This window comes from Heloderma suspectum, chromosome 14 (assembly GCF_057233095.1).
Source record: "Heloderma suspectum isolate Gila_16-S chromosome 14, 16-S_ref, whole genome shotgun sequence".
Classification (NCBI taxonomy): Eukaryota; Metazoa; Chordata; class Lepidosauria; order Squamata; family Helodermatidae; genus Heloderma; species Heloderma suspectum.
This window is the reverse complement of record NC_139471.1, coordinates 11469172-11492372: the sequence shown is the minus strand read 5'-3', so window position 1 is coordinate 11492372 and position 23201 is coordinate 11469172. Positions and strand designations below refer to the sequence as shown.

Genomic DNA, 23201 nt, shown 5'->3' with positions numbered 1-23201 from the left:
CAGCATTTTCTCGAATTCCCAAACGTGCCCACAGGTCTAAAAAGATTGGGAACCCCTGCTTTACACTATTCCTACACTCAATGAAGGAAAGGCAACATTTCAGGGGTGGGGAATCTAGTGCCCCTCCAGATGTTAATGGACTCAAACTCCCATCAGCCCCAGCCAGCATGGCCAATGTTCGTGAGTGATGGGAGTTGCAGTGGCCCAACAACACCTGAAAGGCCACAGGTTCCCTACACCCCTGTAGAATTATAAATCAGCCTTCCGCAATCTGGATCCCGCAATCCCCATCATCCTTGATCAATGGCCATGCTGGCTTGGGATGATGGGTCCATAGTCCTACACCACTGGAGGGCATCCAATTGGGGAAGGCTGCTCTAGACCAGGGGTGGGGAACATTCAAGTCTCTCAGCCATAGAATCTCTTCAAACGCCCTTCGACTGCACTGAGCATAAAAGGGTTCAGTAGGATCCATTGAAAACATCACAGAGACGGAAGGACAATGCTCTCTGAACCACCAACAATCTCATCTAACATTAGAGCTGCTGCTCTTTGTCATTCGTTATCCTCACGATCGGAATGCAAGATGGGAGCCCACGGCTGCAACATCACACACAGCAGGTCGACAACGACCGGAGGTCTGTGTGTCTCCAATGGGACTGTGAGACACGTGGCAGAACACGCGTCACCTGGAGCCCAACGGCCTGGGCATTCTCTCAACTTTCATCAATAAGTTTCTAGCCCGTGGGAGTAACAAAAAGGCCCAGGAACGGAAGGGACGGGAGCAACAGCATCTTCTCAAGAGCCAGAGAGGAGGTTGGGCAGGTTGGTAAGTGGAGAGGGCATGATGCTTCAATACAAGTCTCCGGACAAACCGATGCAGCCGGCTGAAGGGATCGGGGCGTTAGAAATTTTCAGAGAGACCACAACACATCGGCAGAGCGCCCGTGCTGGAATAACTCTTGGTTCTGCTATTTACAAGTGGCGCCTTGTTTTTTACAAGAGGAGGAAAAGGGAAGCAGCCACCGCCAGGCGACCAGATCAGGGAGTAAGCGGCACACCTGGAATTGAGGCCGACGGCGCGACGGAGGCCACGGGCATGGGCGGGACGGAAACGCCGCCGAAGGAGCTGTAGCTGACACCGTTGGAAGCCCCGACACTGGAAGGAGGCTGGATGCCGGCACCAGCGCCTCCGGGAGAGCTCTGTTCCGGGAGACTGGGGGAGTTTTCCCAAGCTTTGCGCGCCGACTCCATCTGCGAGAACAAAGAAGGCAGGAGTTACGGCCCCAAGAGGCTGGCTGGCAGTTCCACAAAGCAACGGCTGGACTGTGGGGTTTTCCACCCGAAAACGTCAAGCAAGAACAAAGACCCTTCTTGAACGTTGGCCTCACAAGGCAATAACCACAGAAGACCCCCTGAGTGATACCAGGAGGCCCTTTCCTGCATGTGGATTAAATCCTGACCTTTGATTAAGAACAACAACACACACACGTTCAGCATGCAGACCATTTCCTTATCTGTAATACTAGAGCGGATGTGTGTCTGTCCATTGGCCAGTGCCGTAACACCGAGACTGCGAAACCTAGACACCTAAAACACGGCGTGCATACTTAGTGGATCCTAGGGGCTCGCACCTCAAGGTTTTTTTTTAAGATGCATTAATTCATTTTAATTAATTTAAATGTGTCTGTGTGATTGATAGCTGCAGTAACATCTTCAGTCACCAGGGGCAGACTTCCCTAAAAAGCACACAGCTTTGCAGTCGATAACAATTTGAAGTAGGGGAGATTAGGAGGCCGAGGGACAGAGTTATACGGCTTCTTCCTCCCCCTGCTGTGGGGCAGCCCCTCCTGAAGGGAATGGAGTGGGCAGACCCCTCCCTCAGGGGGCTCTAGGGGTGCACCAGGGCAGGGGCCATGCCTAGGGGAGCCAGTGGGCAGGGCTTCATTCAGATGGGGTGGGTACAGCAGCCCAATGAACTGCCAACCCACAGGGTCTCTGTCTTATCGGGATTCAGCTTCCGTTCTAAGTTTTAATAACAGCCCGCATGGAAACGACCATCGCCCATTTTGTGCCCTTCTCTAGACTTCCACGGGGGTCCGGTTTGTCCCACCCTAATGCTATTCCCATTGAACATGATGCTTACTTTAAGAGTGAGGTCCGTCGTAGGGTAAGACATGGGGTTCAAGCCGATGCATCGTGGGAGGTGGTGATCTCTTCGGAGAACGGGGAGGGGCTGGGTGATCCCCGCCTTCAAAGAAACACATGGATACACTTAAGTATTGCTTTATTAAGGGAATTTATATACCACCCTTCACTGAAAAACAAAAGGAGGACAGAGAGATCCCAGGGCAGTTATGTTTCAGTAAAAACATAAAATACCATCAGCATTAAAAAAAAAAAAGAACACTAATTAAAACAGCAGACTGTTCCCCATGATATTTATTTATGTAATTAGCTGGGATTGTCTAGTTTGGAAAAAAGGAGGGTAAGGGGAGACATGAGAGAGGTCTACAAAATTATGTATGGTGCGGAGAATGTGGATAGGGAGACATTTTGCTCCCTCTCTCAAAATACTAGAACCCAGGGTCATCCTATGAAGCTGATTGGTGGGAGATTCAGGACAGATCAAAGGAAGGGCTTCTTCACTCAGCGCAGAGTTAAACTGTAGAATTCACTACCACAGGAAGTAGTGATGGCTACCAATTTGGATGGCTTTCAAAGGGGGTTGGTCAAATTCCTGGAGGAGAAGGCTATCAATGCCTACTAGTCCTGAAAGCTATGTGCTACCTCCAGTACCAGAGGCAGTGAGCCTATGTGCACCAGTTGCTGAGGAACATGGGCAGGAGGGTGCTGTTGCACTCATGCCCTGCTTGTGGGTTCCTGGTCAATAGCTGGTAGGCCACTGTGTGAACAGAATCCTGGACTAGATGGACCCTTGGTCAGAACCAGCACGGCTCTTATGTTCTTATTTATTACATTTCCATACCTCACAATAGCCAAAACTCCCTGGGCGGTAACAAGGATTAAAACCCTAAAAATACAGTATCATAACATAATACAAATACCATTTGCATGCAAAAATATAAAACAATATAGAACAAAAATAAAGGTAAGGTAAAGGTGTCCCCAAGCAGTCGTGTCCGACTCTAGGGTGCAGTGCTCATCCCCGTTTCTAAGCCGAAGAGCCAGCGCTGTCCGAAGATGCTTCCGTGGTCATGTGGGCGGCATGACTGAACACCAAGGTGCACGGAACGCTGTTACCTTTCCCGCCGAGGCGGTACCTATTTATCTACTTGCAATTTCTTGCTTTCGAACTGCTAGGTTGGCAGAAGCTGGGACTGAAGACGGGAGCTCACTCCGTCACGCAGCACTCGGGTCTCGAACTGCTGACCTGCCAACCTTCCAGTCTGCAGTTCAGTGTCTTAACCACTAAGCCACAGCGGTCCTTTTATTTGGACAGAAATAGTCACACCCAAATCTAGACCTACACCTACATCTGTGTAAAGCTTGAAACCATGTTTTGCCCCCAAAATGTGCACCCATTTGCACTTAAAATGATCGTTTCAACCATGCAACCCTAGATCCAGCAGAATGGACCTACCCACAAAAGGGCCCCCTCTCTACATGGGCCTCCTTCCGATCGGTGCCCGGGGTAAGTGCCTCCGAGAGCAGTCGATAACCTTTTCAGGTACACGAACGACGTGTACTTCCAAATTTCCCACTGGGAGCAGGCGTTTGGGAAACTGGTCTAAAATGCTCAAATGATACTTGAGAGCCGTGCTTCTTTCAACAAAGGCCAAGAAGGCACTGCACAAACGAGGCACTGGCTTAATTCCCTGACCCAACGCTTCTCCTTTGTTAACTAAGGAAGTACAGCAAGATTGCCTGGGGTTATATAAGGCCAGCCCATTATGAAATAAAGCCCTTAACCTCTTCCATTTTACGACGCAGGACTTCAAAAGCAAGTATTGGGGTGGGAGGCGAGAGAGAGAGAGAGAGAGAGAGAGAGAGAGAAGAGCGGGATTTACTCACACTGCTGGCCAAGGCATCCTGTAGTTTTGTGACGGGGTGAGCTGCTGTACCAGAGGCTGAGCCAGGGGGCAGGCTGAAGTCCGAGTCCTGCAAAGAGGCGACGGCTACATAACCCCATACTCAAAATTCCATCCCGCTCACGTGTGGACCAAGATGGAAAATCCAGAGCAGGGCTATGTGAAGTGGGGGCTGGGGGGGTTGGGGAGAGGCTATGCGGGAAGCAGTTGGCTTGGAACTAAATGGCCAGGATCACCAGGGAGCAGGGTTCCCCCCAAAACCTCAGCCTTCCCAAAATGGCGCTCTTCAGATGTGCTGGCTGGAACTCCCGTAATTCCCAGCCAGCATGGCCATTATGGGAGCTGCGGCCCAACACATCTGGAAAGCACCAGGTAGAAGAAGGCTGCCCTATGCTAACCAGTGTCCCCAACACCCTCCTATACTTTCTCCCATGGAGATGAACGGCTACAGCTGGGGGAGACCTTGTTGCTCCTGACGCTGGGGTGCCCTGGTGCCCTCCCTGTCTGGGTTTACATGGGGGGAGGGGGTGCTGCTGTGTGTGCATGCAAATGTATCTCAGCGTGCAAAGAGCACAGAGGCACACTGCATCCCTGCACAGGGGTCCCTGTAAGATACAAGCCCTCCTGCCCCAAACACACACTGAACAAGACGAGACGCGTCTTGTTCATTCAATGCCGAGACAAAGCGCGGGGGGGGGGCATTGCTCGGGGGGAGAGCCCCTGCTTGGTTCAACCGTCTCAAGTTGCTGGGGTGGGAAAGACCCTGGTGTCAAGGGCTCCTTGGCGGCCTCTTTCAGTCTAATCCAGTAGCCAAGTCCAGACACAGACAAAGGGATTCTTTTCAAAGCTTTATTCCTCTTTTACAACTTAACGACTCTACTGTTAGCAACTAGCTATGAGCAGCAGAGTACCTATGCCCTCAGTTGGAACAGTTGGTCCCCGTTTGAAGGAGAATCACTGGCAGACCCTGAACTTATGGGCTAGGGAGAGTCCCTCCCCTTTTCCCTTGGATCCTCTGGGCGCAACTGTTGTTTGCGCGCCAACCGGGCACTACGCCTCCTTTCCGCGCCCTCCATCTGGCGCTGCTCTCTGCGTTGGTGTCGCGCGTCCAGCAAGTCTTCTTCCCACGCTTTCTCACTCCCGGGACCGCTATCTATGCCAGGAATGCCGGTGGGAGGAATCTCTGCCAGCTGTTGGCCCTGGGAAGGATGAGCGCGCTCCTCTCCCAGGAGCGGCTGCTGCACCTCAGAATCAGAACTACTCTGGGATTCTATGGGCTCAGTGTCCACCCTGACACCTGGAGTGCCACTGCTAGTTAAGAGCAAACCAACAACGTGCTAGGGCAGGGCTGCAGAGCCTCTGTCAGCCCTCGGGCCACATTCCATGTTAGTGAAGCTCTCGGGGGCTGCATTCCAGTGGTGGGCGGGGCCAAAGGTAAAAGGGGCGGGGCCAAAGTATCAACAATACTAGCCCACTGTAGCTTAAAGCTCTTACTGCCAGGAACAAAGTCTTGGAGAGGCACCTCTCTGAATAACAGATTTCACTCTGCTTGTTGCTAGGTGTTACTCTGGTTGTATTTTTATTCTATAATTTTAATCTAGTATATTTTATACTGCATTTTCTGTTGTATTTTTGTGGTTTTGATCCTGTGACACACCCAAACAGCTTTGGCTACTGGGTGGGATAAAAATGAAACAAATAAATAATAAAACACAGAGTCACCGGCTTTAAGCTAAAATATGCTGGCAATTTTGGCCCCGCCCCTTTAGTCTTTGGCCCCGCCCACTTCTGGAATGCGCCCCCCTGGGAGGTTCTCTGAAATGGAATTCGGCCCTCAAGCTGAAAAAGGTTCCCCATTCTTGGCGCAGAGGTATGGGATAGTGAAATGGACTCATATTAGCGATATGCTGTTAAAAGGGAAGGATCCTCGATCTGGAACAAGTGACCCAGGAGAAAGAGGTGGGTATCAATCATGTTTCCCATAACCATTTGTCAGGTATGTTTTGCAAAACATTCAGAAATCCAAACACAAAACCACAGGCACGCACAGTTCACATTCAGATCAGCTGGGCTCAGAAAGAGAACTTCTTAGAGAGAACTTAAGAGGGAGAAGATGGCCTTAACGCATCTCTTGCCTCCAACATGTTCTAACGCTATTGTTGTTTGATTGCATTGTATTCATTCTGGCACGGTTAACTGTATTCGTGCCTTTATAAATCTGGATGAAGGGTGGTTTAGAAATATTTTAAATAAAATGTAATAAAAACATCCAGGATGTAGTGACGGCCACCAATTTGGATGGTTTTGGACAAATTCCTGGAGGAGAAAGCTATCAATGGCTACTTGTCCTGATGGCTGTGTGCTACCTCCAGTACCAGAGGCAGTGAGCCTCTGTACGCCAGTTGCTGGGGAACATGGGTGGGAGGGTGTTGTTGCACTCCTGTCCTGCTCGTGGGTTCCTGGTCGACAGCTGGTTGGCCACTGTGTGAACAGAATGCTGGACTAGATGGACCCTTGGTCTGATCCAGCAGGGCTCTTCTGATGTTCTTAAACATCCTCCCCGTCAACACCAACTGCCTTTGCCAGAACATTCAGTTAAACAGACAGCAAGATAAAAGGAACTGTTAGGGGCGGGCCACCTGCTGGCTTCTTGATGCTTTGGATGACAAATCTCAGCAACCCTGACCTTTTGGCAATAGTGGAGGCGGCTGATAGGTGTAGTAGTCTAAAACCTCTGAAGGTCTCCAGGTTGCCTACCCCTAAGGACTCCTTTTATCTCGCTGTGTACTCCTTGTTGTTCCAAAATCCACAACCGCCTCCTGGCTCAGGTTCTGCACTTGGCCCTTTCCAGCTGCAAACTCAGAAAAAGAGAGACAGAGAGCTTTGGATTTCTCCCCTCGTCCTGCTTTTTTTCCCAGGAGGGAAAAAAATGGGAAGGGGGTTTGTGTCGGTCACGGAGTCTACGAAGCAGGGGGTTGAATCCTTCCTTCTAAAGAACCCCTGGACCCACACCAGCGTTCCCCGCCCTGCCAAGCTCAGGAGAAAGAGACAAGAAGAGACCGCAGGACAGTGGAGAAGATGAGAAGTAAATGCAATCCTCACTTTAGGATTTACTCCGAACTCAATGGGTGGCACAGGAAGAACCGGGTCCACGTGGATCTCCACCCCGTTGACTGGGGGGATGCCGCCTTCGAGGCGCTCCGCTCCCTCTGAGCCCTTTCGGTTTTTCAAGGAGCGCTCATTGCCAATAGGTCCCGGTTTGTGGTCCCTGCTCTGACTCAAGCCTTGTTCTGAATCCTTAACAGGAAAACAGAGAGGTTGACACAAGACACACACACAAAAGCCCAGCGAATCCCACCACCTCATCACCATCATCACTCATCATGGACCAAAACAAAATCCCAGGAAAAAAAGGCGTATTTCTACATGGGTCAGGGGTAGCACTAAGTGGACAACTCCACCCCATTCCCTCCCCCATCACTAAATAACCCCCCCCACCCTGAACCCCTTGGAAAATAAAACTAAGCTTTAACTTTATTTTATTGTTTATATAGCGCCATCCGTGCACATGACGTTGCACAGAGTACCAGAAGACAAGTCTCCACCCAAAGGAGCTTACAGTCTAAAATTCGACACAGGGGAAATGACAGAGGGAGGGGATGAATTTATGAATTTGTTTGGTTAAATATTTTGATCCCCTCCTTTTGCCCCCAAAAGAGGATCTCCAGGGCAGCCAGCAGCCCAAATTAAAACCGCTTACAGTAAAACTGTACAGTCAAACGAACTAACAGGGCAAACAGCATCCAAAAATAAAATAAATAAATCCAAAACAGCGACAATACAGCTCACTAGAGATCAAACCGAAGGAGTTATGCTACGCAAAAGATCATTTTCACTTTTCTACAGAAGGCAGGGAATCGACCAAACCTCCCAGGTGTTCTGGAGCTCAGGGACCACCAACAAGCAGGCCCTCACATGTGTGCCAACCCATCTCCCCTCCACTGGGGGCAGAACATGGAGCAAGAGCTCCCCCGAAAGCGTGTGGGCAGGCTCCTACAGAACGAGACAGCCCTTTGGCGGAGGCCTCTTTGCTCTGTCACGTGCCTGACAGCACCAGAGGGCAGGGGTATGCGCGACAGGGCTTAGAGACATTCCTGCACCCTTCCCAACCTGGGAGGTGGTCTCACAGCTGTCCCTACTTTTCATTAATTTTCATTTCATTTATTCAGCGTCTGTGCTGCCCTATAAACAAAGTTCTTAGGACAGCATGTGTAATAAAAATGTAATAAAACTCCAGCGTGCCTACTTTCCACCAGGACAGGGCTGCAGAACTTCTACCCATCTGAGGGCTGTATTCCAGGAGTGAGCAGGGCCAAAGGGGTGGGACCAAAGTAAAAGGGGCGGAGTCAAATATCCCAAAATACAAGCCAATTTTGGCTGAAAGTTCTTACTGTCAATAACTAAGCCGAAGCATCGGAAAACGCCAAACTACTGGTGGTTGGGAAAAAGCGTGTGGAGCTAAGGAAGAGGGCTGGATTTGGCCGCTGGGGCTGAGGCTCTGCACCCCTGCATTAGGAGCGCTGGGGGAAAGTATCATCAGCTGGGCCCGAGCTGTTTCAGCCCAAACCAACCCAGGTTCCCTAATGCGTCTGATGAAACCAGACCAACATCACTCCCACACTCCCTTCAGCATCCCACAATGCTAGTCAAGGTTTCTGGTGCCCCCAACCACAGAGGCAGGTTACCTTTTTCTCCGACTGTTTCGGAGCTGGCTCTTTCTGGCAGTCGGGCTTGGGGTCCAGAAGGCCACCTCCACTCATCTCTTCAGGTTTGAGCGTGCCGTACGGAGAACTGCGCTGGGAAGAAGTGGCGGAGGACTCCCGCGACTCCGCGCTCAGGTCAATGCCACTATCTCCCTGGCTGCTTTTAAACCCCTGCCACACAAAGCATGGGAAGCATTAAAACTGAGCACTGGCATTAAAAAGCCCAGGCTCAGCCCTGCCCCCTGCCCCACAAAGCCAAGAGAACACTCCCCCCACACACACACACTCTTTGCAGATAGGGAACTACGGATTAAGCCAGAAACACAGGGCTGCTACCAGAAACAGCAGCCTTGTGTCGAGGTATCCCCTCCTGTAATGTGCGGCAAACCTTAGCCAGGGTCCCAATGTCATTATGCCGAACATTCCCCCCAGGCGACGCCAGCAAAGGATGAGATGGAGGACTGGGGAAACGGGCAGAGCATAACAACACCTGGAAGTATGCCCCTGTACAGCAGTTCTAGGAAACATGAGCGGGAGGGTACTGCCTTTATGCAAAACTACTGCATGACCACATCTGGAATACCACACTTAAAACAGGATATTGTAGAGCTGGAAAAAGTCCAGAAAAGGGCATCTAAAATGATCAAGGGGCTGGAGCAACTCCCCTAGGAGGGAAAATGGTAACAGCTGTTTAGCTTAGAAAAAAGGTGAGTGAGGGGAGACCACAATAAAGGTGTACAAAATTATTCATGGTGTGGAAAAAGTGGATAGGGAGACATTTTTCTCACTTTCTCATAATACTAGAACCCAATGGGGTCATCTTAAGAAGCTGAATGATGGGAGATTCAGGACAGAAAAAGAATACAGCTGTAAACAGCTGCAATTTTGGTAAAAGTAAGTTCTTTACAGCCGCAAATGGCGTAAAGTGCATTTATGGCTGTAATTTTCCCACGATAAGCTTATGGCAGCCGCCATGAGCGTATCGCGCTTTTTAGAAAGCCGGAAAGCCACTCTGCCAACCCCAATGGACTCCGCAGGGCTCCAGAGGACTCCGCAGGGCCCCAAGCAGCCCAAATTGCCCCGCAGCAGACCCCCACGCCCTCAAGACCAGACAGGGGGTTGGTACATCCCTACCTATAAGGCAGCATATTCTGGGCATTTATCCAGAATGTGCAACCTCAAAAATGCTTCCCAAATGTGCCTTCTGAACCTAGAGGGACCTTTGACTCTTTAAGTTTGTTAACAGTTCCACCCCAATCAAGACAGGATTTGCTTATGTTGGCAATGCACATACAGATTAATAAACAAAACCACTGCAAACTTTCTGTCTTCAGGGCATCTTTCAGTGACAATTTGTCTGCTGAGGAACCCCTGTGTGCCTGCCCTGGAACTCCTGTAAGTCACAGAGGATTTAGGGCCATGTTTGAGGGGGGATTCTCATATTTGCTCCTTCGTAAAGGCTGCTCCAAAAAAGGACGACAGAACACTGTCATACTGCAGCTAACTACAGCGCACTGCAGCACTGAATAATTTTGGAGCGGTCTTTACCAAGGAGCAAACAGAAGAATTCTGCCTTGATACAAGAGATTTTGAAATGCATTGGGAATAAACACCGATCCGTGCAGCCGTTTCTTTGTGTGGCAGTTTATTCCACAGTTGTTCCTGACTCCCTTTAGTTGTGGGTGTGTTTCAGAGCGGGGATGGGGGACATGTGGCCTTCCGAACGTTGCTGGGACTGTGACCCAGAGTCAAGGGCCATGCGTTCCCCATCCCTGTGACAGAGCTCACAGAACATTTGTGCAGGGCACAGGCCCAGACCGTTGCGAATCATCAGCCCCCTTTGGGGACCAAGCATGCACCCTGGAAGAAGCCCTACAGTCCCTTGGGGTTGCACACTGCAAGACGGGTGGTGGCAGGCAAGCCATCTTTCAAGAAAGCTCGCTCAGCATTACCAATCTTCCCACGAAAGGAAGGGGTCACAAGACCAGCCTTCCCCAACCTGGAGCCACGCTGGCTGGGGAGGACGGGAGTTGCAGTCTAACACATCTGGAGGGCACCAGGTTGAGGAAAGCTGCGGTGGAGAACAGCCTGAAAACACAGAAAGGTTGGGGGCGGGAGGACAGCTAAGCATACCAACCGTCAGGAGCGCCTGCCATCACTGGGGGCTGGCAGCTCCAATTTTGGCAGGGCTGCGAATCCATTCCGGGTTTCAGTCAAAACCAGCCAGGCCTCTAAACGCGCTCTCCAAGGTGCTGAAGCTGCCAGCCTCCACTGCCCGCCTTCTATTCTGTGCCAAAGTCTATGTACACATAAATGAACTGCACATCCGGTGCCACTTACCTCGGTAGAGCTGGATTCGTTGCTGGTAAAGGCATTGACGGGTTTGCTCCAAGAGTCGGTGCCGGGCGACTGGATGGAGAGTGCTGTAGCAAGAACAGAGAGATGGGTGTCAGGAGCGCCCTAGCTGCCTCTTGCAGTCCCCTCCAATAGCCAACTCAGGACACAGACGACGAGGATTCTTTCCAAGGCTTTATTCCTTTATGACTCTTTCACATACTAATCATTAGCGACTAAGCAAGGAACAGCACTGGGGAAAGATAGCAGAGTAGCCTACGCTCCAAGTAAGGCAGTTGGTCCCCGTTTGAAGGAAAACCATGGGAAGATCCTGAACTTATGGGCTATGGAGAGATCCTCCCTCTTTCCCTTGGGTCCTCGGGACACGACTGTTGCTTTAGCGCCACACGAGCGGAGCACCTCCTTTCAGCGCCCTCCATCTGTCACCACTCCCTGCGTCTGCGCCGAGCATCCAGCAAGCCCCCCTCCAGCGCTCTCTCACTGCCAGGGTCACTATCTCTCCCAGGAATGCTGGCAGGAGGAATCTCTGCCAGCTGCTGTGCTGGTGAGAGATGAGCGAGCTTCTCTCCCACGGATTGCTGTTCCTCAGAATCAGAACTGCTCTGGGGCTCTATGGGCTCAGTCTCCACCCTGGCAATGGGGCTCAGATGCCTCAAAGAGGCCATGGAGTCTGGGCTGCTTCCCACAAAATGTTTTTCACCTTTCCCCCCATCTGAAGGCTTAACTTCCAGGGCAGGGTGTGTCTGTGCGTGTGTGTGCATGCGTGCAAGTGTAAAATCAGCAGCACAACCTATACCCTCCATTTTAAAATTCTGTGCCAAGGTAACTCAACATCTGAGGGAAAGACGGTATAATTTAGTGACCTATATAAACTATGCAGATTCAACCACATGGCCTTATATTTGCTCACACTGCATCATTTCTTCAGGTTCCAAGCATCACAGCAGGAGGGGAAAAAAAAGCTTGGCAGGGCACTAAAACCACACCATGGGCACTGAAGATCCTGCCAAGACCCCCACTCTGGCTTCTGAGCTACCCCCAGACTGACTCAGAGAACTTTTAAAACCCCTAAGGACTAAGGAAACATGGGTTAAAAAAAAAAAAAGATGTAACTCCAGGGATGCTGAAAATCTGCATCCAAACATAGGTTAAATTTAGGGAGCTGGGGTGCAAAGACTGGTAAGCCTCCAAAGTAGACCCAAAAAGGAGAGAAACGTCTCAGGATGCAAAGATTTCATTTGTGGAAAGCCCCATTCAAAGTATACCCCCAAAGGAGAGAAACATCTTCAGTCACTTTGGGAAGTACAGAAAGAATTGGGAGGAGATTCACAAGCCCCTTAAGTGAAGGAGGAAGAAAACAGGAAGCCAACTGTAGGTGGTAATCCCAGGTGGTCTCCCGTCCAAGTCTTAAACAGGCCCAACCCTGCTTAACTTCTGGGATTGGGTATGTGGGTATAAAATCTAACTACTGCTTTAATTTCCCACAGTGCCCTCTAACATGGGGTATTGTGGGGAATTAAGATGGCAGGCTCAGCTACCTAGTGGGGCTGGGGGGGGGGGTGGCAAGAATCAGCACTGGACCCTGCCCAAGTGCCAGGGCCCGGGCACCTGCCCAATGATGCCTGGTGTTGGCGCCGGCCCAGAATCTGGCTCACCTGGGCTGTTGGACTCCCAGATCTCTGTGCCCAGGCTGTTTCCAGACACTGAAACATCCCCTTGCTCGAGGCACATGCTGTTCTGTTTCTTGGCAAAGCGAGGCGGGATGCGCGACTGGAGGGCGCGACCTTTGGCCGGAGCCTGTGGACGGAGGGAAAGCAAGTGCGTCAGGACTCTGCAGACCCTGCCAGGGCTTGCTCTAACGACAGAACCATGAGGAAATACTGTCCAGGCGCGTCAGGAGCTTCTCTGCTGTGTGATTAACAGAGCCCGCTCCCAGGGCTGATGGAGACAGGCCATCATGGAGACACAAAGACTGGCGGAGGGCTCCCCACTCAGACACTGCTGCCGTGATCACTTTGTACCAAATACCTCAGGGGGTGGCAACCTAATGCCCTCTGGGTGTTTTGGACTACAGTTCCCGCAAGCCCTAGCCAGCATGGCCATTGTTAAGGAATTCTGGGAACTGCAGTCCAAAATGTAAGAATATAAAAAGAGCCATGCTGGATCACAGCAAGGGTCCATCGAGTCCAGCATTCTGTTCACACAGTGGCTGACCCCTGTAATAGGGGAAGGGGATTAGCTCTGCTCCAATATGGCTGCTCGACTAGGCAGGGCTTTGATGACCTTAGGATTCCCTTCCTCCATCTCATGCCGTCCAGATGTGCAGGACTGCAACTCCCAGGAGTGAGGAAGCTGTTCTTCAGGGACCTTGCCCACCATTTCTGACAGATTAAATCAGGTGTGGAAAACCTGGGCTCCTTGGCCTAATTTCATGTGGCACTCAACCTAGTATGAAAATCTCCCTGCAGGCGATTAGTTCAGATATCTGGCAAAAGTGATGTGTCCTTCTCCCAGCAGGCTGCTGCGGGGGCAGGGGGGTGGGGGAGAGGAGAGAAAGAGAGGACAGGGGGTAGCGCCATATCTTCATTAGCTTTATGCAGACAGCTATCAGCTTCCTGACTGACTTCACGTCCAGAACTGAGAGAGATCATTAATCTTCATTCATCTGAAATTGGAGAGTCCTCTACCAAAGCCAAAGAATTAGAGAAGACAAGAAGGAAAGTGGGTTTCTGTTCTTCCATGTTTGCTCTTTTTATTATGAAAATAAGAATAACATCTCTTATACAATGCAAGTCGAAAGATTCAAATCCACCACGCAGGAACACCGTCTTGTCCCTTCCTCTCCAAGTAACTCACTCAGGGCCCAAAGAAACCCTCCCGAAGTAGCAGGCATGATTCCGTTCAAATGGCTCTCCTCTCTCTTCCTTGCAGTCCCCTATTCAAGCCTTTCTTTTTTCCACCCAAAAGGTCTTTGCGCCCTGAAGTCCACCTCACAAGAAACATTATCTCTGTACTCTGGGAGAAGTTGCATATTATGACTTCGCTGTCCAGGATGCCGGCTTTCCCAGCCACCACTTAAGAAAAACACAGCGTTGGCTGTGTAAAAGAGTTTCGGGGGCAAGGGGCAGCCGTGCCCCCTTTTGGCTCTGTATATGGCCCCTCACTGATTATGTAGCCCTCAACAGGAAAAAAGCAACCCCACCCGTAGTTTAAAATATACTAAAAATATGTGACAATCCCAAGAGGGTATTCCTGAACCAGCTCCTCACCTGGGCTGCCTGTTCCTTCTTCCTCCGCTCCTCCTCCAGCAAGCGCCGCTGTTTCTTCGTCAGGACCTCAATGAAGCCTTCGCTCCCCATCGGGCTCACTTCGTTCTCCTCTGCAGGGCCCGAAAGCCGGCTATCCACGATACCATCTGAGCAACAGTGAAAGAGTACTTAGCTTACTTCCTATTCAACTGATACCACTCGATGTAATGAGGGGGCAACTATCAAAGAGGGGGGAAATCACAACTGGGACAGCTTTATTAAAATAATATAAATCAAAACAGCTTTTTTAAAAGATAAAGCCATAGCTTTTTGTTAAAAAATGGTATTAAAAACCCAACATGACAGTCTGGAACCCATACTCACACTGTGCAGGAAACTAGGGGGGAAATGCACAACAACCCTTTAGAAACTTCTAAATCAGGGGTGCAAAAAGTGTGGCCTACAAGGCTGCAAGTTGCCTGCCAAGCCATGTTTGGGGCGTATCAGACCCTCCTGCATCTGCCCCAGGCACCGAAGGATGGTGTGTGTGAGGATGAAGCAAATGTAAGGTTTATTCCTCGTCTAGTAATTCATGGCTTATTCGACCAAGACAGTTAGGTCTGAGCCAGGCCAAACACTCTTCGAGGTATAATAGTCCCTCCTGGAGCACCGGGCAGACAACGCACATTTCTGACCATGTTTTGCATTAGCACCTCTCTCCTGGCATTGCTCCTACGAGGCAGAAGTCATCCTCTGGCATGCTGAATGGAACTTACTTCCATAGTTCAGCTCAAACTGAGAGATGGCTTCTCCTTTCTCGCCTGCTTGCTGGGCTGCAGGTTTGGGCTCCCTGTCCGGTTTTCTCCCCAGCCCGTCGGTGCTGTTCAAATTGGAGTGGGAGCCGTAAACCGAGTGGCTGCTGGCGGGGCTTCCGGTGTCAAGGCCCCCGCTTTCTTCGGGAGATCTGGAGAAGACAGTGATAGAGAGGCAGCTTAAGTCAACTGACTCCATCTCTGAATGGGGGGTGGGACCCCAAGTCACACAGCCAGTATCCAATGGTACCGCTGCGCTAGCGGGAGTGAACGCCAGCGCGACAGGGAGCAAATGGAAACGAGCCCAAACTAGCATTTCCGGAAGGGAACAAGTCAACGGAGCTCCCGGAAGGGAGCTCCATTGATCTGTCCCGTTCCAGAGACGCTAGTTTTGAGGTCCCTTCTGGGATTGCTGTAGCAAGGGCTAGCTTCCTGTTTTGCTAGCAGACATTCCTGCGAGCATAACCTGATGAGCGCTGGCACACCACCAGCATTGGATACTGTCCATGGTGGCTAAGAAGCCAAGCTATGGTTCAGGAAGTCCTCGATTCGAATCGCGCCTCAGCCATGAACTCAGAGCAGAATTCAGGCTTCTAGAATCTGAAGGGCCACCCACCAGAGCCAGGTTCATAAATAAACAAACAAACAAACAAACAAACAGCTGGGGGCCAAGTCAGGTATAGATTGATGGTTGGGGGGGGGCAGAGACAATTGCCTGTACCCCAAAAGCCACACACTGGGATGTCCTGCATACACAAGTATAAATCTACATCTGATCTACTTCACATAAGGGATTCTAATACGAAACTTTAAAACTGGCCAGCAGAGTTGCACAAAGGCCTGGTCAAAGGCAACAAATTAATATACTACAGGTGAAGAACATCCATGCTGAGATGTAGGTGATTAGCACCAGGCCAGCTACAACAGAGATGATGATGATAATGATGATTTCTTAGTCACCTTTCTCTTTAAAAAGACCCCAGGCAACTTGCAACAATATGATTAAGACATGCGGAATATAAAACAGCTAAAAAAACCAATGTCCGTTAAAAATACCAAAACATAATGAAACAGCTGCAACATCAGTACAGACCATAACCCAGGTGTCCCCAACCTGGTGCCCTCCGGATGTTTTGGACTTCAAGTCGCATCAGCCCTAGCTAGTATGGCCCATGGGCAAGAGTGCTGGGAGCTGTAGTCCAAAACATCTGGAGGGCACCAGGTTGGCTCTACAAGAAAGGAGACCACTTATCAACTACTAGCACAGGGTGATCTAGCAACCTGAGATATACTGTATGTGCGTTAAGCTGAAGTAGTGTAATCGGTATGATCGGTAAGGTCCTTGGGAAAGGCCCTTCTCACTGCCCCACCACCATCAGAGGCACATTTAGCAGAAACGCAAGACAGCACCTTCTCAGTAGCGGCTCCCAGGCCCTGGAACTCTGCGCCACGGAGACCCAGTAAGCCCCATCTCTGATGACCTTCCACTGACCGGCAAAGAGATTTGTATTTATTCATACCGATAACTGTACTTCAGCTTTGGGAAACAACATCCACAAATATCTACTTTAAAAAAAAATAGAGAATTTGGGGGCATTCCCTGTCCATGTGCAGTGAGATATCCCATCCCAGTGAGACTGGGGGAGCAGGGGGTGGGAAGAGAGACAACTGTGGATGTTACCTTTTGCTTTTCACCTGGGCCCCATTCTGCTGGCTTTCGTAGCGGGGAGGTGGCCCGCTGCCACCGGCTCTTACGGTCTTCTCCCCGAACCCTGCAGGGTCGGACTTCCGGCTTTGCCGATCCACTACGGGCCGCTGGCTAGAAAAGCTCCTCTTGGCTAGTTCCCTCTTTTCTCCCACGCCACCACCGACGAGGCCGCCATCCAGTTGGGCCTCGTTCTCCAAGGGGCCTCCGCGCCTCTCCCGCCTCTCGCTGAAGTCGCTGCTTTCCGACGCCGTCTCCCACTCCTCGTTGGCATGGTCAGAGGAGTTCTGGTAGGACAGCTCAGGGGATCTCCGGGTGGAGGTGCCACTCCTATCAGCCACGGTCAGCTGGGCTCTCCCGAGCCACTGGCAAGCTAAGAGGTTGGTCCCGCCGTCTTCGGGGCTCCACTGCCCCACAGACTCGCGCTCCTGTCTCAAGCGCCTGAACCTGGGCGGTTTGTCTTGGCGAGGCGGCCGACGGCGGCGGAAAGGCCGGTTCTCGGTGTTTTCAGGGTCACCCCCGTAGTCCTCCTGGAAGTACTGCCTCTTGTCAACGGGATCTTCCTCAAAGGCTCGCCTGCTAAAGGAGTCCGGGTGTTTGTAAGAATCTTGGCCGTACTCCCTCTCAGCCTGGCGCCTGGCTCCAAAGGCATCCAGAGGTGCGCCGTGGCCATATTCTGGCCACGCACTTACCCCGCTCCTGCCCTGCCACTGGGAAAGCTCCTTGGGAACAAAGCCTCTCCGCCCGTACCCAGAGTTGCTCAGCCTCGGGGGCAGCAACCGCCCAAATGCTCGTGGGGCCCTTGCCCTGGCGACCAGGCCGCCGTGGTCATCCGAATAGATCTTATTGGACCTCCAGGAGTCGCGGAAATCTCCCTCCTTGAGGTCGCTCTCCTCCCTGTCCACGAGGGACCCTTCGTTGCCGTTCTCGGAGCCCCTCTGGCGGCGGCGTTTGGGCAGCTCTTCGTACTCGGAGCCCTCGCTGTGGGTCTCGCTGGCAATCCTGCGCCTGGGCTTCCCGCGAGGGAACTCTTCCAGCGGATTGAACTCCCTCAAGGCCCGTCCTCTGTTGCTTCTCTGGGTGCTGCTGACACTGCTGCTGTTATTGTAGGCACCCCTGGTGCCACCGCCACAGCCCACAGCACCGCCACGGCCTCGGAACGTGAACTCTCTGAAGCCGCGGCCGCGGCCACGGCCCCTCCCACCAAAGGCCTGCTCCTCATCGATAAAGATCCAGTTGTTTCTTTTGGTAGGGGGCAGGTCGCCGGACTCCCTCGAGAGGTGTTTGCCGTCCCAAACCTTCCCGCTGTTCTCCTCCTCCTCCTCCTGTTCCTCTTCCTCCTCCTCCTCCTGTTCTTCCTCCTGTTCTTCCTCATGGGGTTTCTCAGGTTCTCGGACAGCAGCCCGAGAGGAACACTTCTCATCCAGCAAATGGTAGTGGGCAGAATGGAGCAAAGGCGCAGAGCCATTGTCGCCCTCCTCCACCTGGTGAGATGGGGGCTTTTCCTTCGCTGGGTGGGTTGCCTCTTCTCCTTCCACTTTCACCTTCTCCAGCTCTTTCTCCTTCTCCTCCACTTTGAGAGCCTTCAGCACTGGCTTCTTAATTGGGCCAGATCTTCGAGCCCTCCCCGTCTGCTCCTGCTGCTGGCTGCTGGCATTTCGGTGTTCTGGAGCCCACCCAGTCTCTTGCTTGTCCGCGGGACCTTCTTTCTTCCATGTCTCGGCACCAAACTGTTGCTCGTCCCGGGATGCCTCTTCCTCCGCAGAAGCGGCCACCTCCGAGGGTTTCTGATAACGGCTGACATCCCAGCCGTTGTACTCCAGCTTCTTATCGGCGTGGACCAAGCTGGGCTCCAAGGGGGAACTCCTCAAGCTCACGCGTCGTGGCTCGGAAGTGTCAGGAACACACTCTAGGTGCTGGAAGAGGCGATCGTGACTCGCTCTTTGAGGGGAGGCGATGCAGCTGTCAAAATCTGCCTGGGGCTTTTTGTCAAAGGCATTTAAGTAGTCTTCTCCTGACTCCTCGAAGAGATCACGCTGGACATTTATGCTGGACTGCATGGAGTAAGAATTGTCGTTCCTGAAAAGGAACCCCCAAAAAGGAAGTCAGCAAAGCAAGAGCAAAGCCTGGGGTACTATGCGAGGATATGATCCAAGGCACTTCCTGTTTGTAATCTGCCCGGAGAACATTAGTTATTGGGTGGATTAGAAATGTACTAAATAAATAAATACGTAAATAAATGCATAAATAAAAGCAGAGTTGTTGTTTTTAATCACTAACCTGCTTCTTGCACCCTCGACTGGCTCCTGTCAATATTCAAAAGCAACCAAACCATCAGCTGCCACCCTGCCCACCCCCAAATGAGCACTTTATTATTACTATGCTATAATGACTGCTTTTCTTCCTGTCCCCTAGGCACCGGGCGAGGGCCGTTCGTATCGCACAGAAAAGCAACACATCCAGTTGGCAGCAGCACACAGCTTAAGAGAAGGCTTGAGCACAGGCAATAGTAGAGGGTTTAAATCCAGGGGCAATTTAGTCAAACAGATATTTAAAAATGTATACTGGGGAACTGGATGATTCAGAACTCAAAACGTAAAAACTGAAACAGCAAAATATAAGCTTATCTACAGAGCCTCATAATTCTTTGGCACCCAGTGAAAATGTTTCTGTTTGCTTGGGCCTTTATCTGTTTGCTGTCCTTTACAGGGCTTTCTTTGGCCTATCTGCTTTTCTTTTTAATGCAATCTTAGTAATGTTTTAATTGCTGGTTTTCTTTTGTTTACATGCTGCGGTATTTCCCCACCCCCGACCCCTAAATTTTCCTTTTGTTCTGTTCTTCTCTTCCTGTGGCGCATCTTGAAACACATCTGGCACCTAGTGAGGTTAATCTGCCAACATCTGCAATTTATTTATTTGTTTATTACATTTATATCCCGCCTTTTTTCCTCCTTAAGGAACCCAAGGCAGCATATATCATCTTCCTCCTCCTCCTCCATTTTATCCTCACAACAACAACCCTGTGAGGTGGGTTGGGCTGAGAGTTTGTGACTGGCCCAAAGTCACCCAGTGAGCTTCCATGGCCGAGTGGGGACTAGAACCCGGATCTCCGGGCTCCCAGTCCAACACTCTTGCCACTGCACCACGCTGGCTCTCTGCAAGGTGCGGCCTGCTGTCTGTCTCGTTAGAAAAGGGAGATTTGGGGGTGTGGGGGGGAAATAACGGCCCACTTCTCCCACTCTCTTCCCGTTTTGCACAACGTCCCGACTGATGAAGAGTTCTGGAGAACGTGAACATTTGTGCACGAGGCTAAACTTATCCCGCGCCTGTCCCTGTGGTGTTCACAGGCCAATGCCTTGATTTGCATAGTCCGGGAGCTGTCACCCAACACATCTAGAGGACAGCAGGACAGAAGTTCAAAGCAAGCTCTTTAAACCATGGAAGATGTGCCTCCACTCCACAGCCCTACTGCTGAAGGCCACCTCCATGAAGGTTCCTCCTCCCTCCACTGTCATCACCATCAGCCATTCCAGCAGGCTGTGCTAAGGGAGATGACAGGGGGAAGCAATGCCACTTCTACCAGCCCTGCTGAAAGATGTAATTTTTTTCCCTCCTCCCTCCCCACTCCTTTTTCCTCATGTGCTGTCTCTCTTTACCTTGTAAGCAGGCAGCGGCGGGGACTCTCTTCTTTTGCTGATTAGCAAGCCACTCCAGGAGACTTTTGGCATGAGGAGTGGATAAAACTACTTTAAGGGCATAACCCTATGCAGGTTTAGACATAGCTGGCTGGGGCATGCTGGGAGTTGTAGGACTTTTTTCTGTCTAAACCTGCACAGGATTGCGCCCTAAATTAAATTAACTGAAATTAGATTAAATACAAAATGAAATGAAAAATAAAATAAAATACAATACAATAATCAAATCAAATCAAATCAAAAATAAATAAAATAAAATAAAATAAAATAAAAAATAAAAAATAAAATAAAAAATAAAATAAAATAAAATAAAAAATAAAATAAAATAAAAAATAAAATAAAATAAAATGAAATGAAAAATACAATACAATACAATTGTGCATACAGAAAGATAGCCTGGGAAGGTTTGCTCTCACCTGCCATGCAGCCCTTCCAGGGTCATACCCTCAGTCTGTCTGGGGCGTGAAATGGAGCAGCCTTTGCTTGACAAGGTGGCGTAGGTCTCCTGACCCCACACCGGGGCAGGGTCCAGAGGAGCAGCTTTCCTCTCCTGCTGCGTCGAAGGCTGGAAGCTTTGTTCCTCTGACGAACAGCCACTCCCATTCATGGAGTCCTGTTGGGTCACAGGTTTCATAATCCCTGTTTGGGGCAGGAAAAGATGAGACATGAGACGGATGCCTCTGAAGGATTCCTGCTCAAGAGGGACGGAGAAGAAACCCAGGCATAACACCTTCCTCCACTGATGGAAGGAGAAACCTATGAAGAATCTTAATGAGATCTTAATGATATAGGGCAGTATACAAATGTTTTAAATAAATACATAATTGCCTTCCAAGAATAATTTAAGGCTGTGATGCAAAATCAAGCACATTTTAAAGTTTTGCCGCTGCTGGGATGCAGCCCCCAGAGCTTCTCCAGAATGGAATCAAGCCCTCAGGTTCCACACCTCTGCTTTACCTGATGGATGAAGGGCTGAGGGATAGAAGTCCACAGGGGGGCGTCCCTGGGCCATGCGGGGATCCATGTAGGAAGGCATCATCATCCAACGGGGGTCGAAGCCCAGCATCTGTGGGTGCGGTGGGTAGAAGGTCCGCTGAGGATGAGAGGAGGGGGGGTAGACCTGGGGCAACGGCCAGCTCTGCATCTTGTATAGCTGGTCCTGAGAAGGGAGAGACAAAGCGGAGTGGCAATGGTAGGACACAAAGAGCAGATACGGCTGAAGCGCTGCAACAGGATCAAGTCTGCAAGAAACATCGCTGCGGGCAATTCTGCGCCCTCGAGGATTCACATAGGGGACGGGGGATGTGGGCAAGCTTAGCCTGATGCACCTGAAGTGGAAAAATCCAAATGGCGCTCAATCCCCCCTCCCAATAATACAGGGGTGCAGAACCTCAAGCTGGGGGGCCAAATCCAGCCCTCCTGGGGTACCCAGGTGACCATGCCCCTTCTCCTGGACACACCCCTTCCCCCCAACCACCAATCATTTGTTTCCTGTCTTCTGTGCAGTCCCCCCCCCCCATTCTAAAAGGTTGAAATGCCCCTCCTAAGGCTTAGATACTGGCAGTAAGATCTTTAAATTGAATAGGCTGGTTTTTATTTTGGCCCCAGCCCTTTTTCCTTTGGCCCTGCCCACCACTGGAATGCGGCCCCCGAGAGCGTCTCTGAAATGGAGTTTGGCCCTCGGACTGAATGAGGTTCCACACCCCAGCATTAATGACACAGGGGGCACAATCCAGTGAGAAATTCTGCTGCACAATCGCCTCCACTGAAATGAACTACAGACGTTTCTTGCCTGCTGCTGTTGCTGCTGCCGCTGGAACCGTGGGGGGAGCAGTTTTGGGTACTTGTTGAATTCCTGTGCCGGAGATGCAGCCTCTCTGAGCTCCTCCTCGCTGCTGCTCCGATGGGCTGCCGCCACTGCCGGAATCTCCTCTTCCACGTAACTGGAAGAGGCTTCCTGGGTATGGAACTCGGGGTTTGCTGAGCAAGAGGAGAGGAAGGATAAAACACAAGTGCAAACCTAGGCTGTCTATGTCTATGGCTCCCCGCAGTAATCACAGACTTGGGTTGGATCCAGGCTGCATGGAACTTAAGTCATGGCTAACTTGTTCTATTGGTTGCAAAAGGACCCAAGTTCAACTAGCGTAGCCTGGATCCAACCCTTTATTATTAATAAGGGATCCCTCCCCAAAATCAGGGGAAATCTTCCCGTTGGAGAAAAGCATTTACATCTGTGAATATTTTGAGTTGTTTTAACTAGGATTTACAAAGTCAAGGCTGGTTTGGGACAAATTGGCTAGGGGAAAGCTATGGACAGACAGAGAAGCAGAGCGGGGGACGGGGAGAAAAATCAAATTAAGCGCAGAGAACACCTACATCTGCTAGATACGTACATCAACAGACAAATAAACAAAAGCCGGCTTGCAAATGTCTGCCCCCACAAAAGAGGAAATGAAAACGGGTTGCGATGTTTGAGACACCTAGAATTTTTGGCTGCAAGAGGTCTAGCTTCGGTTACTTGAAGTGAATCCTCTCTAGCCATTGGCTTGGCTGAGAATGTTTGTGAATGTT

The 23201-nt window shown here is 50.8% G+C and overlaps 1 protein-coding gene across 9 annotated transcripts in view; it reads right to left on the bottom strand.

Moving 5' to 3' along the window:
• Positions 1 to 23201, bottom strand: part of PRRC2B (proline rich coiled-coil 2B) — a 77771-nt gene that overhangs the window by 16665 nt on the left and 37905 nt on the right. For 8 of the 9 annotated variants that reach the window (XR_014785850.1, XR_014785849.1, XM_084820607.1 and 5 more), the window contains exons 13-25: positions 22423 to 22610; positions 21588 to 21789; positions 21047 to 21269; positions 16912 to 19014; positions 15195 to 15382; positions 14440 to 14585; positions 12826 to 12967; positions 11156 to 11238; positions 8798 to 8986; positions 7155 to 7349; positions 4036 to 4122; positions 2147 to 2251; positions 1062 to 1254 (exon numbers count right to left, since the gene is read on the bottom strand). Coding sequence is in view for 7 of the 9 variants with exons in the window: in XM_084820607.1 (XP_084676733.1) it covers positions 1062 to 1254; positions 2147 to 2251; positions 4036 to 4122; positions 7155 to 7349; positions 8798 to 8986; positions 11156 to 11238; positions 12826 to 12967; positions 14440 to 14585; positions 15195 to 15382; positions 16912 to 19014; positions 21047 to 21269; positions 21588 to 21789; positions 22423 to 22610 (4044 nt within the window). In the remaining 2 variants the exon portion in view is untranslated. The remainder of the gene's footprint in view (positions 1 to 1061; positions 1255 to 2146; positions 2252 to 4035; positions 4123 to 7154; positions 7350 to 8797; positions 8987 to 11155; positions 11239 to 12825; positions 12968 to 14439; positions 14586 to 15194; positions 15383 to 16911; positions 19015 to 21046; positions 21270 to 21587; positions 21790 to 22422; positions 22611 to 23201) is intronic. The other variant, XM_084820601.1, reaches the window with a different exon arrangement.